At 38.3% G+C, this 18,863-nt stretch overlaps 1 protein-coding gene across 7 annotated transcripts in view; it reads right to left on the reverse strand.

Moving 5' to 3' along the window:
- The window catches only part of ROBO1 (roundabout guidance receptor 1), a 698,550-nt gene that overhangs the window by 67,167 nt on the left and 612,520 nt on the right, over positions 1 to 18,863 (reverse strand). For all 7 annotated transcript variants that reach the window (XM_040054708.2, XM_058419158.1, XM_058419153.1 and 4 more), the window contains 2 exons: positions 16,516 to 16,654; positions 15,191 to 15,318 (listed from right to left, as the gene is read on the reverse strand). In XM_040054708.2, coding sequence (XP_039910642.1) covers positions 15,191 to 15,318; positions 16,516 to 16,654 — 267 coding nt within the window. The remainder of the gene's footprint in view (positions 1 to 15,190; positions 15,319 to 16,515; positions 16,655 to 18,863) is intronic.

Here is an 18,863-nt window from a genome sequence, read left to right on the forward strand (position 1 = left end):
CTGAAACACTGGCCAGGTACTCTGGTTCTACTCCAAGCCTTTCTAATGAACTGATGTGCACATTGAGTAAATTATTTTTTTTTTTCACATTATCATTATTCATCTGCATCAAGATCTTTCCATGGTAAAATCAACTTAAAATCTCCAGTGAATATCAATCTGCAACACTGCTAAAATGAACAGTAACATCTACAGCTTTTTTAAAGCATCCAAACATTTACAAATGAAATATATTTTTCTGAACCTAATATGTATTAAAAAAGAAAGTTTATTTAAAAAAAAAAATAATATGCTAAGTTATTTAGGCCACACACAAATCTCTTTAGTCTAGGATTGCTGTGTCAAGGTCATAAGGCTCACTATTAAACTGTAAATGCAAAGTAAACCACAATTAAAAATAGTTTGAAAATATGCTTAACCCTTTTCTTTGTCCCCCAAACCTGGATTTCATTAAAATACTCAAAACCAAGCAGTTATTACAAAACATGAGATTTTTCAACAGAAATGATCACTGGTAAATTATCGATTATTAAATTATCCTTAATTTTAATAAACTTTGAAATGGCTCAGATCCTGGCAAGGCAACTTTGCTTATAAAAGAAAGGCATGTTAGAAAGTAGTCCAACCTCGTATCAGTGATGGAAAGAACAGACTGAAAATAAAACCCAGAAGTAATGCATTTAGAAAATATACACAGATACTGACCAAAAAAAAAAAAAAGATAAAAAAGGTAATTAAAAAAAAGGTTAATTGGTAATAATTACAGTAAAGGTCCAAAAATATGTAATTTTTTTAATGCATGCTACACTTTGGTCTTATCACTTTATGTTGAGAGTAAATCAGCCCTTGTTTAGCATGGACACGTTTTCATATTGAGTATCTAAGCACTCTTAATTCACCATCCTCTGATGAACACACGCAGGAAACCAACAATACCCACTTTGCCAACATTCATTAGGCATGAGAAATCCTGGCCTTGTGTTCTAATAAATACTGGAGGACTCCAGGTGTATTACGAAAACTAAGCAGAAAGAGAATCAGATAGAATATCGGAATTTGGAACGTGTTGAAGACAAGAAGATGCAACTGCATATGCCAAACCCAGATCAACCAGATTTGAGTTTTGTAAGAGACTTTTTTTTTTAAGGAAATAATCTCAAAGAGAGGAAGTTTAAATTACCATTTTTCAAAGATATGAATTTTAAATAATTACTCTGGATGTGCACTAGCCTTCTTTAACTGGTGTTCCTCAAAAAGAAAATCAGTGTGAATTATTCTGCTCAGATTATCTGTAAATCTGCAGCTCCTAAGAGAAGTGGCCAAGAAATGCTATATACGAATTCCTGAGAGAAATCTGCTCTTCCCCAAGATTCAGCTCCCAGGTACTCCTGTTCATGAGAAACTCTGTATTTCCCAGTAACCGTTGCTTTTTAACTGCAAACCCCTTTACTAAACTTGCAATTGCAATCTGACGTGCTCTGGAATTAAAAGTTATTCTCCACAAAACACAACTCAGTGTACACGAAACAGCCTGATAAGAGACTTAATGGAATGCAATTCTAATTTTTTTTTTTTTTTTTTCATTTGTTGAGTAGTGCCAAGAAGAGGAAAGTTCAACTTCCTCAGTAGCAATGCACAGCTGCTCAAGTCCTCTACTGTAGACTCACTGGAAAACCCCTAACAGATAGAAACCTTACTTGGGTGCTCAAGTATATTTCTGCAAATTAAATTAACTTCTAAGTGCTGAATTTCCCCTTTTCTTTTTATTAGAAATTTCTAACTGTAGGTCAAAAATAACCCTGTCAAGCAAATATGGTTTTTTGCCCACCTGTGAAAACAGAGGGGATACTGATACATGAAAATAAATCCCTGTAGAAACAGGGCATCACATTGGTGCAAATCTGTGGAAAGGGCAAAGGGTGAAGTTTCATAGAAAAATTTGAACAATTCTGTCAGAGGGATATCATGTGGTCTAAAAGAACAACAATAATAGCAACATCTACAACAAAGACCACATTCTCAGTCTGATTTGCAGGCTATTGATATCTAAGGTTACTAAAACTGAGAAGCAAATAGTTTTTCCTCTATTATTGCACATTTTACTTGACACCACTTTCAATTAAAAAGTAAAATAATTTTCCCCATGTTAATCATGGCTTTTCACATGGCAATTAAGTGGAATAACCCGTTTGTAAAGACAGGAAGTTAGCATGCAAAACCGCAACTACCAAAGGAATAATATTTTTGCCTTTCATATAATTTCCTTGACATGCAAGGCTTTTCAGGGAAGATGTGTCCAATCACTGAACAAAAACCAAAAGAAAAGTGTTTTCCAGTCTAGTGACGTGATCTTTTAATGCCTTATTCTTTCCAGCAATCCTATCAACCTCACTGGGACTATTGGTATTATTAAATCCACTCAGAGGAGTAGGAATTTGCAGTTTTAGGACTTAAACTACAGCCTAGTACAGTTGCCAGATGTTAATGGAGCAACTATTACATTTGACAGATGTAATTTTGTAGGTTCACACGATAATCAGGTTGGAAGCAACCTCAGAGGTCTCCATTCCAACCTCCTGCTCAAGAGGGTCAGGTACAGGGTCAGTCAGGGATTGATCCAGTCAGGGCCTGAAAAATTTCAGGGAATAACAATGCACAGTCTCTGGCAGCCCACTCTGCTGCTTGGCTGTCCAGCCAGTGAAGGAATGCCTTCTGATATCCAGCCTAAATCTGCCTTGTTTCAACTTAAATCCATTATCTCTTGTGCTCCCTCCATGCACTGCTGGGATGAGCCTGGGTCTGCCTCACCCTGGGCTCTCATATGAGACCTTCAACACGCTGTGTACAATGCCTACATCTCAAAAAGACACATTCTGTAGCTCTCCTCACAGAGGTGAATGCAAATGTTGATCTAATGTTTCTCTAGAACCCACTGGTGTCCTCATATTTAGAGTAAAATATCACAGCGTTGCATCCATTTCTTAGTCTGCCATTAGACAAATTAGAAGCTTCAAGTTTCCCATTCTTGATAGCTTGGTAGTAATTATCTATTTCAGAAGGAGTAAAATTATAGAAATTTTCATTTATGCATAGTAATAAGATGCTTTCGAAATCTTGAACTCCAAGGTAGTACTTAACTACTAAAGAGTATTTTTTTCAGCCTGTTTAATACTCATAATTATTGTTCTCACTATTACTATTTACAAATATCTTCCAGGTGTTTGGAAGATATCCTGTTATTTAACTGACACAAGTTGAATACTTTTGATTGAAGTCCAATGTGTTTCACTTTTGGTTATTAAAAAAAAAAAAAATCATGTCTTCAAGGACTGCTGGACACTAAGAGAGGTAATTATAAAAGAAGCAAGAAAGTGTAACTCTACACAGGAGAAATTAATCAATCCCAGTTTTCAGGACAATAATAACACACAACAATCAAGCTCCTATCCAAACTTTAGTCTTCTGTATACTTCGCCATTATGACCAATCTAGAAAATGGCAGCCACAATGAAATTCGGATTCCTTTCAACCATTAATCCCAGTCACGTTAACTACAATTAATCCCAGTTCAAGTGAAATAGATCTGAGATTACATGTGCCTGTAGAAATGAGGTGGTAGGAGACAGGACAGGAGTATGAGCAGATGTGCTAGAGTAGACAGTGGAGTGAGAAGGCGGAATTTCCATTGGGATTGGCCGGGTACAGACTAGACAGTGAGAGGGGAGAAACTGCAGAGCTAGCAACGGAGATAGCACAGAGATTGCTGTGTTATTTATCTGTCAGGGAGCTGACACTCAGCTGTTTGGCATCTTCATATGAAGTGAATGGGTGAGAAACCCACAGTTTATGACCTCCATCTGAAACACGTGGGTACAGAAAATTTGGGTACTACAGTCACATGCAGAGGAAATGTAAGAGTCTGATTATGTTTAGCAAACTGGTGAAACTCTGACTTTTCATGCCTTAAAAACAAACGAACAAGAAACCCTGAAGAATTCCAAACAAAAACTCTGCAAAAAGCTGCCAACATCTTTTATTCAAAAATGTGTTTAATTTCTAATCCTGCTAAACTCTGAAATCTAATGAAATACTTTTAATGTTCAAATATCTGAATGAATATCTCCCTGCAACCTGACTACCAAATATTTATGTTGGTGTTTTGCAAAAGCTATTATTAACAGAGATAGTTTAAGACAATGTGCCATGTTCCATTTCCTATCTGGTGATTTGTAGGCTATTTGTTCTTATCAAAGCAATCTGAAACTCTCAATATCCTTGATATGCACATCTCTCTGCAGTCATTTGTGGGAAGTATCACTTTCCACAGAGAAAAAACCAAAAGCCTGAATCTCTTGTCCTGAAAAAAATACAAATGCTGCCATTCAGCTGCCTCCTGGCTTCAGCCTGTGAAAAATACGAGAAAATAACACCAGGTACAGTATAAAAGAACCGGGGTATATCACTTTTCATCCTCCCTGGACTCTCTATCTTCAGCTGTCACTTCTTGAGGTCTAAACACATATACACACAACTCACATTTTCCCGGATTTTCTGCTAAAGTTCACATTCATGTGAGACCAGCCTGGGCCACCCTTACTCACCATGAATGCTTTCACAGTTTGTGGTCCCAGAGCACCAAGTTTGACACAGTGCAGCACAAACGTCCGAGGAAAGGTCTCACAGTCTGGCGCCAAGCACGCCGCAGCCACAGAGCTGAGGTAAAATGTTTACATGATATTTTTGATGTCTCAAATCAGAAGTGATGACTTGTAACTCCAAACCCCCAGCAAGGGAGTGACTGTGGTTTACTGTATTTATGATCAGTGGAAAAATTCTGTTTCAGATTGCTGCTGATTTGTCAGATAAGCACTTCTTAAGTTTAAAAGAACAAGTGACTACAGTACCTTCAAATTTACCTAACCCAAGAAAATAAAAATCTGATTGGAAAAAAAAAAAAAAAGAGATTCATTATTTTCTCTAATTGTAACGTGAAGAATGAAATTAAGACAGAAACAGATTACTTACTCGTTGGAAAAATAGTTATGATATTAAGATCACCTTTAGAATTAGTAAAACACATAAAAATGTTTCAGGTTCACAGACAGAAAAGTTAACACAGGGAAAACCTCAGTATCAATTAGATGCTGCTTTCCTCATCATACTTTCAAACAGATAGTTTTGTCAATTTTTAAAATTTGCATTTATTTATTTTTGTTTACAACTGATTCACATTCCTTTTCTGTCTGAACACTGAAAACCAGTCAGGTTGTCCTGGTTTCGGCAGAGATAAAGTTAATTTTTCTTCTTAGTAGCTGGCGCAGTGCTGAGTTTTGGATGCAGAATGAGAACAATGTTGATAAGACACTGATGTTTTGGTTGTTGCTGAGCAGTGCTTATCCCAAGTCAAGGACTTCCCATGCTGTGCCAAGTGAGGAGGGATACAAGGAGCTGGGAGGGAGCATGGCTGGGATAGCTGACCCGAACTGGCCAAAGGGATGTTGTATGCCATGGAACATGATGCTCTGTATTTAAACTGGTGATAACTGGGTGGGAGCCGCTGATCACTCTTCAGGGGGAAGTTTGTCATCCTTCAGCAGCTGGTGAGCAATGGTACTGTGCATCGATTGTTTCCCTTGGATTTTATTTTCTTCTCTCTCTTCATTACCATTACCGCTTTTCTCATCATTAGTATTATTAGCATATTTTACTTTGTTTCAATTATTAAAGTGTTCTTATCTCAACCCACAAATTTCTGGGTTTTGTTTGTTTGCTTACTTGCTATTTTCTTCTGATTCCTCTCATCCCACTGGGTGGACAGGCACTGAGGGACTGTGTAATACTTAGTTATCAGCTGGGGTCAAACCACAACACGCTGGGCAGTAACACAGAAACAGACTGGCTGGGGTTTATGCCCTGCACAAAAAGTGCCACTCTCAGGGTACCAAGGGGCTGCCACCTGCACTTGTCACTGTGCACTTCCTCCAGAAGCCTCAAGAGAGCTGCAGTCTGGAAACTTGGAAGTCACATCATCCTGACATCGCCCCGACCGTGCAGGGCAGGAGCCGTGCTTTCACTCTCAGCACATGGCACGTGCCCGGCAGGCTGGATTTAGCCCGCGCCTCTGGAGTTGAAACCCAAAGGAAAAGGGCCGGCGCCTGTGTGCGCTCAGGAGAGCTGATGTGCTCCAGGGGAAAGTGGTCTGAGCAGGAAAAAAGGCATGTGTCGCTCCTGGGTGCTGACAGGACGGACAAAGCCTTGAGAAATATAAGTGCTTCTGGAGCTGCTGCACATACCAGGGGGAAAGACAGGCCAGGGAAAGGCTTTGGAACACCACCTAAACATGGATGTCATAACACATGCAGCCTGGCAGCTCAACATCACCAACTCCAGAAACAATTTTAGAGATGAGCTTCAAGCACCATGGATTCAAAGATCAGTGATTCTCCTTCCTGCAGCAAGCAGGGATGTGCCTTCTCCCAGCTCTGCAGTGGGAGCAACAAGCAATTTGTTTCAAGAGCTTCTTGTTTCCCCTATTGGCATTAAAATGTGTCAAGGCTTCTTTCTCTCCTTAGTGGTTTAAACTCCACCCTCTGCTGATAAACACAAGATCTGTACATTAACCAAACCTCCTGCTTGGCTCCTATTCTCATTCCAAGAGCAATCAAATGGCATTGCCTCCTTATGGATTTCTGGCCATTCTGAGATTTAGTTTAGGCTGAAAGGTATTTCCTTCCTCAACTGATTCAAGAGACTGGACAGCAAAATCTGGCTCTGTTTCAGCTGTGTCTCAGTCATGTATTATTTTTCACTACATTATTTTAAAGTCTGTCAGGAGGTAATGATTTTTCCCTCCAAAAAATGAAGATGGAAAGAGTTACACAAGTGTGCATGTTTGTCTGTATGTGTGAGGAACCCACCACAAAAATTTGTGGGAAGATAACAGTGTGTGAAATGTACTAATGTGACTTTTTCTTTGCAACTGATACTAGTGAAAAATTGAGATAGACCATAATCTGTCCTGCAGGATTCAATGAAGATTTCTACAACATAAAACCAAAAATGTGGGAAAAGGCTTTAAAGGTAGCACTTCTCAGGTTAATACACGTAGTAGTACACAGCTTAAAATGTGTATAGATCCTGTAGTCACTGCTTTGAGGTGATAAAGAGAAATCTGAAATATGGAGGGTAGAAGACAGAGAAGGAGAGAGGGGGATTTAAGATTTTCCAGAAGTTCCTCTCCTAGTCTACCTTCCCCTTTCCTTGCTCTGGATGCTCCTAAACCACTCTATAAACCAAAGGTAATTTAGAGAGCACTCTTATGACGAGTCTAACTCCATCTATTTAAAAGCTAGAGTAATGTGGCACACAGTGAAGTCCTGTTTCCCAGGCTTCTCTTTTCAGAGAAGAGCTGTCTTCCCCCGCGTCTTAAATGAACTGAGGTAATTTTAGGCACTGCTGCAATCTAAGTAGTTGTGGACACAAATATTTATACTAAAGCCTTTTAAAAGACTGAGAAAAGATGAATTTTAAATAAACTGTGCAGAAGTACAGAAAGATTATGATCGATAGATACCATTTGAGGAATTCTTAGGAGCTTCCTACTGCATTTTTTTGCCTTGTAGTTGAAGATAGTAGAGCTGAAAAGGAAACCGAGTGGGATTTTTTTCCTCAGCTGTTTATGATAGCACAGAGTACTTCTTGGAAAGGAGAACTTGAAATCCATAGCAACCTTCTTATAACAAGTTAAAGCTATTTGTGAAAAGTGGCCAAGGCCCATGATCGACGGATACCAACACACACTAAAAATGGAAGGACAATAAATCTCTACAGTGCACTGACTTGTGATCATTAAAAAACGTTGGTTTGGGCATGCAGTACTCAGCAAGGAATACTCTCAACAGAAACATATTATTTCACAGGAATCCTGGATTTCTTCTCATGGGGATGCCATACCTCCCACATAGAGACAACCCAAGTCTACACTAGCACCCCAACTTACTTTTCAATAATGTTAACAGGAAGCTAACTGTGACATATTAACAAAATTTAATTATAGGTAGAAAATTCATTTAATTATAGATAGGAAAAAAACAAAAACAAACTACATGTAAGAATTCTATGCAAGCCAGACCATCCACCATGCAACCAAGAATTTTTACTGTCATGGAGGCAGAAATGGGAACAAGATGTTTTAGGAAATAAGGATGATGTGCAAAAGTAAAATAAAACTAAAGAATTCCGGGACACTTAGCCTGGTTTTCATACAGTTCTCTGTCAAAAGATGACAACGCTATCACAAAAGTTGCTGGTAGAATGAAAGGGCCATCAGACCTTGCTGGTGGATGACTGGACAAAACCAGAACTCTCAGGTGACCGTACTGAGACCCAATGTGTGACCTTAACTATGTCAAAAGAGAGAGCAGCTGTCCAATATGAGAAGGTGCAAGTCCTAAGTGGGCTCACAAAAGCCAGAGGGAAGACAAAAAGAGAACAGAATCCCCCTGATCTGTTCAGTGAGCATGGAGCATTTATGAGAACAAAACAAGAAATCTGGTCCATCCAGACAGCTGTTTTTATTTCTCTGTCCTGTCATCCTACTTCATACTTGAAGGGATAAATAAAGTCATCCCAAACTTTGGGAATTAGTGTGTGGTCACAGGGACAAGAGGAGAACGCAAATACCTCCTGCAGAAAATGGAAATTTATATATAACAAGTCAGCCTGAACAAGGGATTTTTTTTCTTACACTGGAAGATTCTGATATTGAGCCTACAATGCCATCAAGTCCAAATATAAAAACAGCAAAAATCTTTATTACCAGTTCTTGAGTGTTATTCAGCACCTAGCAACAAAGCATTTCAGTGTTTAAAAAATCCTCATCGTAATAAATGGTATTTAAAACAGCTTATCAAAATAATGTTTTTCATTCAAACTGTTATACAGCATTTTTAAATTCTTTGTCTTGAGACCAATTCAGAGACTACTGATGCAAGGAAACTAATAGAAGTAAAGAACTGTACGGCAACCACTGTATTACAGGCTATGAACTAGGCAAAAATAAATTACCTTTATTACAAATGTTTAGCATCATTTAACAAAGCCGATGTTTATTTCAGAATGAATGCATAGTAGAAGTACTGTTTGCTGAACAACCGATTAAAATTATTATTCCTTGCACTCCAATTTTATTCATACACCCAAAAATCTTCACACTCAACAGCTTGTAGTAAAATTCTACTTCTTCTATTCCAAAGAAAGAATTATTGAAATGTTACCTTTAGAACAGCAGTCACAGTAAGTCTGCAGCAGTGAAACCTGATACAAAAACAATTGCTTTTTTCCACAGCAATGGGATTTAGGAAATTTCAGGCACTAGAAAAGAGCCTCCAGATTTTCTTTGCAACTTTTTTTTTTTAATTGAATGCTGAAGTATGCTACACAAACCTACTTGCTTCAATCCTCTGCACCGAGTGATTAAAATGCACAATTTTTGAGAACTATACAGTAAATAAACCCCTTCCAGCAGTAAAAGACTCTAGCTTCAACTTATTTTTGTAATAACATTTCTCCAAATTATTTGGATGCCTGTTCTGCACAATAAAAACACCTCTCTCAAGTCCTTGTTTCAAAGTACCAAACTGGAGGACAGAATCTCAAAAGTTTTTATGTGTTATTTTCCTGTAAAATAATGTTGTCACTGTTGCGACATTCTATGTAAAAAAACAAACCAAAACAAGCCAACACCCATTTAGCACTTGAAAATCATGGAAGCAGTTATTTATTAAAATACTTACAGATTCCTTTTATCCATATTTTAGAAATGCTTCAGGAATCTTAGTGTTCATCACTTGCATCAGTAAGACAAGAACCTTCAGGGCTCTAATCTCATCTTCAAACAGTTTTCTCATTTCCTGCTGATTAACTTTTAAGATTTCTATTCTTCCACCAGAAATTGGTGGCAGTCAAACTCCTCAGAACCTTGATAGAAATCTGATGTGCTATCAGAGTTTACTGCAGTCATTAAAGGGGAAATGGGCTCTTTAAGCTATAGAAATCACAGGAGATGGTCTCCTTCATCCATCCTCCCAGAAGTTTACTAATTAAAAAAATCCTGAAGTTCATTGGACAATCATTATTCTTCATTCCTTTTTCAAGGGACTGAAGAAAGAATATGGCATCAAATCAGTTCTTTCAAAGCAAGAAACACTGATTTAAAGAGCGAAAATGAAGACAAGTTCAGACTTAAATCCTAATCCTTGTTTTAAAATTCCAGTGGTTAATTTCACCCCTGAGACTGTGAAGGGTTCACTGCAATGCATAATTGCTGCACACCTCGACAGCATTTCTGTAATCCCATAAAATTCTGAATTTTGTCTTTGTTGTTTTAATGCTTAATGCAGTTACATTTACAGCCAACTTATAATGTGCACCAGCAGCCTGACACAGTGGAAACGTTTATATGGTATCAAACAGATGAAAGAGCAAATCCTATTCCTTTATATTCCAGGTGGTATTCTCAGCCCTTCCCAGAAGCCTTATCAAGTAGATGTCTTTAACTGTGTGCCTTGAAGCTACTTTGCACAAAGAGAAGGTGGTAGGAGGAGGAAATTCCAGACCTGAAGCATGTGCCACTTTTTCAGATAAAAATTCCTTGTCAGTTGACTTGTACAGCAAAATCACAGCCAGGAGTCACTTATCTGGAGTTCCTCTCTTTATCTACCTTGCAGACAAGCTCTGTTAACCCTAAAATTAAAGACACCATAATCTAAAAGAAGGCTTGGCATCGGAGATTGCCACTGTAAAATATGAACTGGCCAGTACAATTTCCATAGGAATTCTTCTTTTTTCCTGCCAAACAGATAACACTGAATGTGTTTAGTGCCTTTGAATAGCAAAATTCACATTTTACAGTTCAGTCACTGCTGCAGCAGGTTTAGGTGTAGGTTAGGCAGGGCCCTGTACCAAGTATTGCACACTCCTGCAGAGCCACTGCTTGAGTAGGGAGAGCTAAGAGGAATTCAAAAGATTCCTGCTCACTCCCAATCTGCTGCTGACTGACCACAGTCACCTACAGCCAGTGCTGGTGTCACTCTTGTGAAGTCCTGAAGTCAACTGAGCCACTTGAGCTGCTGCTCCTAAGTCTTGCTGAGTCTCATCTACACTGTCACTGCTACGACAGTTCCTGGCCAGCTGCAGAGTAGGGCTGCCACTGGAGCCATAACTTACACTTGTGTGCTTCAGAGGGAACAGCTCGTTTCACCAGAAATTATGAACTTATTACAAAATTAGATGTCCAAAAAGCCAAATTAAGTACTGCAAATGGGAGAAAAGCAAATGGAAGTAGGTGAGAATATGTAAAACCTTTGCTGCTTAGATTTGCTTGAGTGCATATTCATGGTTAAATGTGGAGTGTGCAGATTCTTGAAGATGCCCTACTTCCATTTGCATTAATGGAAAAATTAATTCTCTTCTAGTACTGAAATTCTGAAGTGTGCGTTCTCGGTAATTTTATGTGTCTTAGGAACACTGTTTCCAATGATATACGTGGTAATGAAATATATAATGTTATATTTCCTACAGTCCTGCTCTGAGGCATAAAACTAAGCAAGTCACCTAATAGAAACCTACACAAAACATGAAATGCATCTTGCATATATATCAAAGATAATGTAACATAAACACAATAAAAATATCCAGCTTGCTTGGTGCTAGAGCAAGAGAGAAATTCCACTGGTTCCAGTGATGACCTTTTTTATTTTTCCCTTTTTTTTTTTTTTTTCCTTTATTTTCTTTTTTCTTTTTTTCTGAAGTACATCAGCTACTTGGTGAAATATAATGTGTTGGCAAAATATAGTGTATTGTACTCCGGGCTGCTTCCTGGCATTATGTATTGACTGAGGTATTTATTTAATAATTAATCATCTCCTGAATGAAATGCTTCCACATGTATTTAGCAATGTCTCTGGATGCCTTACAGATGCAGTACACATTGCTGCAAAATGAAAACAGAGGGCTGAACTCTCCCATTTTAGGTATATGGAAACAACATCAGGATTACATTTCCTTAACTATTTAATTTTCCAAGGAGACAATAAGATAACTTGACAGTTTTAGGGATGCAAATGCTTCTAAGCTGCAGGAGTAAAACACTAAAGGAAGAGTTCAAACTTCACTACGTCAATACAGAACTACAAGTTTGGTTTATGAATATGGCTGAAGTCACAGTAAGAGCACAACATCTGTATGTAGGAAACACTTACGATCCCCAAAGTTAGGAGCCTGTGCAGAGGAAAACAGTGATTCCAATAACCATCATCTGTGACGCCAGTGCCATGAGCAGGAAGAACATAAAAGTGGAACTGATATTCCCTCCCCTCTCTTGTGTTTTCTACAGTTAACAGTTTATTACACACAGAGAGAAGGAGAGTTGAACTGTCTGAGCTGACAGTTCCTAGTCCAGGGACATGGCCCGGGCCAGCTCTCAGCTCAGAGGCAGCGCTGTTCCTGAGAGCATTCCCAAAACTGGGAGCCCTGCAGGGCATGCATCATGCAGGGTCTGCTCCATGGAGCAGGGGAAGAGCTGAGCAGGAGGAAAGGGTCCTGTGGGATCCAGGGCAGCTCCCTGTGAGACCCAGGATAGCTGTTCATCACGTTCCATCCACACCTCCCTGACAGCTGCCTATCTCAATTGCCTGGTGCTGCACGCTCCACCTTTTAGTGCCCCAGATAACCCTCCACAGGAGGGTCAGCCACAGTGTGAGTGGAAATGATGAGTAGAGAGGAAGATAAATCCTTTTCTCAGTGCTGCCAGCCCTGAGGAGCACTGCTTGCAGCCCTGTCTGCTGTGTGCCACGTTTCACTCCCTGCCACAGCCCCACTGTGCAGACACTTGACAGACGGGGACCGTCCCTTTCCTGACATGGACACACGTCTTGGGTCACCACTGACAGCTCTCATATTCCTTCTCTGGCACAGAGTTTGGCACAGAAATACCACAGCCTGTTGCTGAGATACTGAAGAGGAAAAAACCCAAACCAAAGCTCCACAAATAACCCTAACCCACTCAAACCCATGCCAAACCTCCTCCTTGCCCTTTGCTGAATTTAACATGCCTGCACAGTGGCAGCTGAAAAGTCTGAGGCTGTGACTGGCAAGGAAGCCCTCTATTTACAAATAGGCAACAAAAATAACTCAGTTTGGCACAGCAAAACCCACATTTACTAAGCTCTACTCAATAGGTCACATGACGGTAACGAAAAGTACTGAAAAGAGTTGACAGTTGCATTCCTTACATCACCCGGTAAAAAAACCCATAAAATCATAAAAAAGCGATGAACCAACCAAAAAAATTCAAAGAGCTGCGTGTCCACAAACAGTCAGAGCAATCTCATTTTAGTACTGAACCATCACAAGATCAGTCTAGTTTTCTACATAGTCAAAAAGCTGATCCTTTAGGAAAAATAGAAGTGTTTTAACAAGGGGAGAGGAGGGAAAAAACAAGGAAGAAAAAGGAGGAAAAATGTGAAAAAATCAGAATGGAAAATGCATTTTCTAGAGGAGTGGTTTTTTTCCCTCCCATAAAACTTGGTCTCTTGGATACACTAATAAATGGATTTTGGTCATAATTTATTTCATTACCAACTACAAATTGTCCCTACACATTACAGTTTCTCACATCAATCCCTCCTACAATGACATTAGCGCAGACAAATGGCTCAGGAGGTAATCTATTCTCACTGGGAAACAAATTATCCCATAACAATAACCTCAGAGCAAAGCTGCCACAGTGTAAATATCTACTGTGTAATACAAGCACTTAAAAATTAGGATCCTGATGAATCAGGACTTAGGCTATGATCTTGTTTCTTAAAAATATCAGTTTATTATCAAAAAGATCTCACTCAATTTCTAACATTTACATACTTAAGTAATTTTATATCTATTAACAGCAATAAGCTAAATGGGATTTCAAGTATTGTTTTGTTTGTTATTTTGAATAGGACTATGAGAGATTAGGACTACCAAGAGTTAATTTCCAGAAATGTAACTGCTCAACCAGTCATTAAACCAAACTTTCTTAATAGTAACATTTTATAGGATTAACAGCTGATTTAAGGTGTGCTCTTCTGAATAAATCACCGTTTAGGAAATAATTCAGTCTTTTCTCTTTGAATAAACTGTGCTTACTGCTCTCAAGTTCATCCCTTATTCTACACCACTGAGTGTGAGAGCTGGTTAATATACAAACATAAGGTATGAGTTTTGATGTATAAACATCGTGGTGATGAACAAAACAGAACATCTCAAAATTCTTGGGTTTTATGAGAGCTTCAACAAAAGAATTCAATACTTTCCTAACAGAGGGACACCAAATGTTTCTGGTGGAAAAAGGAGAGCAGGTTAAGGACAAAGACCTTTCCTGTTACAGTAAATGTGTCAAAACAGAGGTCTGTTACCAAATAAAATACTTTTAAGCCTATACTTCCCCAGAACTCCATAATGACTAATTCCCACTGAACAGAGAAAAGGACAGAAGGACCATCAGTGGCCAGAAAAAAGCATCAGGATGACATCATTGCCTGTCTGCTAGCCAGGAAAGGAAGAGAGGGATTATGTGAATAGTGAACATCTGGATTGTGTATATAAAGGCAGTGAAGGATTTTTATACATATTAGTTCACTGAGTTCCACTGAATTTTTATCTTCCAAAGAAACAGTAGTGCTACGATATGCTTTTAAAATGAGAAAGCAACAGGAATTCCAGCGGTCTGGGTTAGTGTATTAAAAGATACACAAACAGATTTATCATTTACTGCTTCTTTACTATATTTAATTGAAAAAGCTTGGCAGATACTTGAACGTGCAACTCTTTCTTTTTGAATTTAAACAATGCAGCTCAATAACACTGACTTACTTCTTTCTGTGTTTCAGATACAAAGATTGCAAGTGACTTGATTCTGAACTTGAAGAACTGAAATTCAAAACATACTCAGCTCCCCATCCCAGTATTGTAAAGACTGCTTAAAAAATCTTACACATGAAGGGTTTCCATTTCCTCATAATACAACTCAAGACAAATTTGTATTTTCAGATATTTTCGTCTCTAGAGTTGTAGTAAAAAACAACAAAATCAACTTTATTCTAGTACAACTTTATTCAACTTTTTTCTTTGCAAAAAAAAAGTTTCTTACCTTGAACTGTTAAAGTTGCTGATGCCTCAGCTTTTCCAACCATATTTTCTGCAACACAAGTGTATGATCCCATGTCTCCTGCCGTAACTTTCCTGATTTTCAAGGTATGATCATCACGGATTTCGTATCTTTAAATATGAATAGTAGTTAACAATGAATAGGAATAACAGAACTGTACAATTTCTGTAAAGGGTAAAAACATGGGGGATTTGCTCTCAAATATTCTTATTTCTGTATTTTCCATATGGGAAAGAAGTATAAATGCTTACAAATTGATAATATAAAATAAAGTTTTAAAACCAAAACATATATAAGTATTTGAAAACCTCATTCTAATATTATTTGCACACAATCCCAAAGCCCTAATGCAGAACATCTTAAGTGTTAGAATTATTTTAATAATGTAATAATATTTATTATTCTCCATCTGAATGACAGATTTTAATACGGTTGAAAATATTGTTCCCGAGAAGATCAGAATTGCTTGAAAGTCAAGATAAATCACAATTAATTATTATTTTTTTTTCCTAAAGAACAATGTGACCTTTTACCAATTTCTTTCATTTCATCACCTTTCTCTCTTTTTTGTATAATGCAGTCAATGTGTTTCTATTTATGGCAAGTAGATTTTTCTCCTAAAATGATAGTTTTTATTAAAGCTATAGACATTATCAAGAAGCTGGATTTGTTGGCCACAGCCAACTGTTGTTGGGGTTTTTTCTTTCAGTTCACTCCCCTGAAAGTTTCTTAAAATGATAGTTAGGATTGCAAAGTAAGTAAATAAGTATTTAATCTATCTCTATGGCAGGATATCTCTATTTTTAATAAGATGCTTTAATTTTTGGCCTGAATTACAGCAATGACAAAAAATTTAAGATCACTGGAAACCTAGTAACAAAAACATGTGTAACCAAAGCAGCTTCCTACATAACCAGACTACATTTTATATCCATTGCAAGTCCCAATACATACTTCTTGACATTCTAATCTCTTTTACTATTTGTTATACATTCTCCAAAATTTTAGTAATCACAAAAGACTCTTCAGATGAAGAATTAATCTCTATCTGATATTGCTGGCTGAACTTGGTTATTTTATGTTATATTTGCCATGTGTTATCACAACAAAAACTTGAAAACAGGCCATTCTTAAGTTTCAGCATAAATTGCAAGTTCAACTAGAGCACAGTGCTAATTAGAAACATTTTATTGGATCAAACCAGGCCTTTTGCATTCAAGACAAAGAAATGCTAGCTGTCAATCACTGAATGGCCCCATCATACCCCAAACCAGATGTCATAAAAAGGGTAACTCCAAGTACTGCACCTTGCTTTTGGTAGCTCCCCATCATCTTTCCTCCATCTCACTGTAGGGACTGGGTCACCCCTTGCCTCACACTTAAACTCTGCACTGTCATCCACAGTTACTGCCAAATTGCTCGGCCTCTTCACAAAAGATGGTCTCTCTAAAGGGAAAGGAAAGGAAAATGAGGATTAATGCAGCAGTTCTGTGTCCAGATTGCAGAGGATTTCTGTGAGGTTGCTCACTGGTGTCAGTAGCAGCAAGCATTCCATGCAATAACTTCCAGTGCTGCATTTGAAAGGCAACATTTTCTTTCACCAGCACACATGGAGGAAAACAAACCAAAAAAAATCCCAGAATGTACTCTCTGGAGCTTTTGTTCATCAAAACTGCTGCTATCCATGACTCAAATTGCAGGATACGGATGACCCAAATCCTGGCTCACCCCGAGTCAGATTAACTGCAGCACTCTTGTGCTCAGACCTTCTGGAATAAAAGGTGACCTCAGTACAGGCTGTGTTACCTTGGTAAACCCTGCAAATGTCAGGAAAGACATTGATACACTTTTCTATCTGCAACAGGATTCAAAACTGCAGGTTGCTGGGCGATTCATACTTCCATAGTTCCACACCAGCTGCACTGCAGTGAGGTTTCCACACTCCCAAGGATGAAAGGGGTTTTAAACAATTTCTGGAATATCCCAGGAATGACCCATCTAGAAGAGCAGCACCAGATGACAACAGCATGTCCATAAAAGAAATGAGAAGGTTTAACAGGAGAATGTTTGGCAGGTTCCTTTGCCCAAGGCAGATGAACTTTTTGTCTATAAACCTGTGAAAGCTCCGAGGGAGTTGAGAAGGCAGTTGCATGTTTTGACTTGTACGTACTAAAGATATAAATATCATCCCCCTGGAACTGCAAGAGTCTGAAGCCATCGGCACCAACAGGAAGTGTGAATGCCCAAAAATACACCACAAATTTCTCACAGGAGTACAAAACGACCAGACAGAAGGATAAAAAGACAATCCCATGCTCTTCGTGGCTCACATTTGTGTTTGAAAAAAGCAGTTCTAAATATTACTCTGGCTTTACTGACAGAGAGGTTCAATATTACAAAAACTTAATGGATCAAAAAGCAAATGTTAACTGAACAAAACCTTATTTAAAAAAAAGCTTCTTTTAGTCCCGAGGATGTCCAGACCAGCTGGACACTTGTGCTGCAGAAAACTTAACTTTGCTGGCAATGGTAGGAAATGATGTTAAATGAAATAGCAAGTTGATCTCTAAGCTGTCAGTTCTAGCCTGAGTTCATATACAAGAAGTGAGAAATAAAACAGAGATCTACAGACATAAATCTAGCTGTGAATTAAAAAGATACAAATATAGACGAACCCCTACCCCGGCCCCTTTCTTGTAGCTGCCAAAATAACAAAACCTGAATGTAAGAGAAGAATATTCAGATTAAACCTCAGAGTAAGAACAGTTTGGGAAAGAGTATTTAACTCCTTAAATATTTATTATTGAATATTTAATGCAAGAGCAAAAGGACTGATCCGGTAAATCCAGGACTGCTGCTCAACTGCAAAACCCACAAGAGGCACATTGTTCTCCAGATCAGTTTCCTAAAGGAAGAGTAATGGACTTCCACGAGTTTTTGTCTGCCCATTTATAATACTCTTATTCAAATGCAGAAATGGATAAGGGAAATCAGCACTGATTTAGGAATCTATCTTTGTCACATGATTATTTGGTACATACAAGGAAAGCTTAGCAAGGATCACTTTGAAACTTTCTAATATTACAGTTTCTGGCATGCAGTCCTCCCTCTGATCTAAAGCAGAAACCTAGAAGCAAAAGTTCAACTTCTAAAAAACCAAACCTCATAAATAGAAGATTGATGTAGAAACATTTTAATACATGAAGTTAGCATATTTTGCGTGCTTTTTCACGCATATCCAAGTCTGAGTTGAAAGAATAAGGTGCATTAAAGATTTCTAGACACGGGCTGGTAAGACATACAAAGCTTTAGCGCTCCTGTTTGAAAACACACTCTTGCTAGTTTCCCCAGACTGAAAATCTGAAATATGTCTGAAAGGAACAAGAGATGAAGAAAAAGCCAGACAGAGCTCTGCCTGCAATACACCCCTGTTGACAGGTGTTTAGCAAGGATAGTATTTTTTCTGCCTAAGTTACCAAACAGTCCAGCCCATCATTCCCTGGTTGGCAGACTAGTGATGAGCTATTAAATGGTACAGTTACATAGGAGACTGGTGCCAAGACCTTACTCATGTAATTAAAACTTACTTTCAAGTTTAGATTTTTGCTTGAAAGTTCTGAAAGTCTATTTGACAATAAACTTCCTCCCCTAGTGC

Source organism: Hirundo rustica, chromosome 2 (assembly GCF_015227805.2).
Source record: "Hirundo rustica isolate bHirRus1 chromosome 2, bHirRus1.pri.v3, whole genome shotgun sequence".
NCBI lineage: Eukaryota > Metazoa > Chordata > Aves > Passeriformes > Hirundinidae > Hirundo > Hirundo rustica.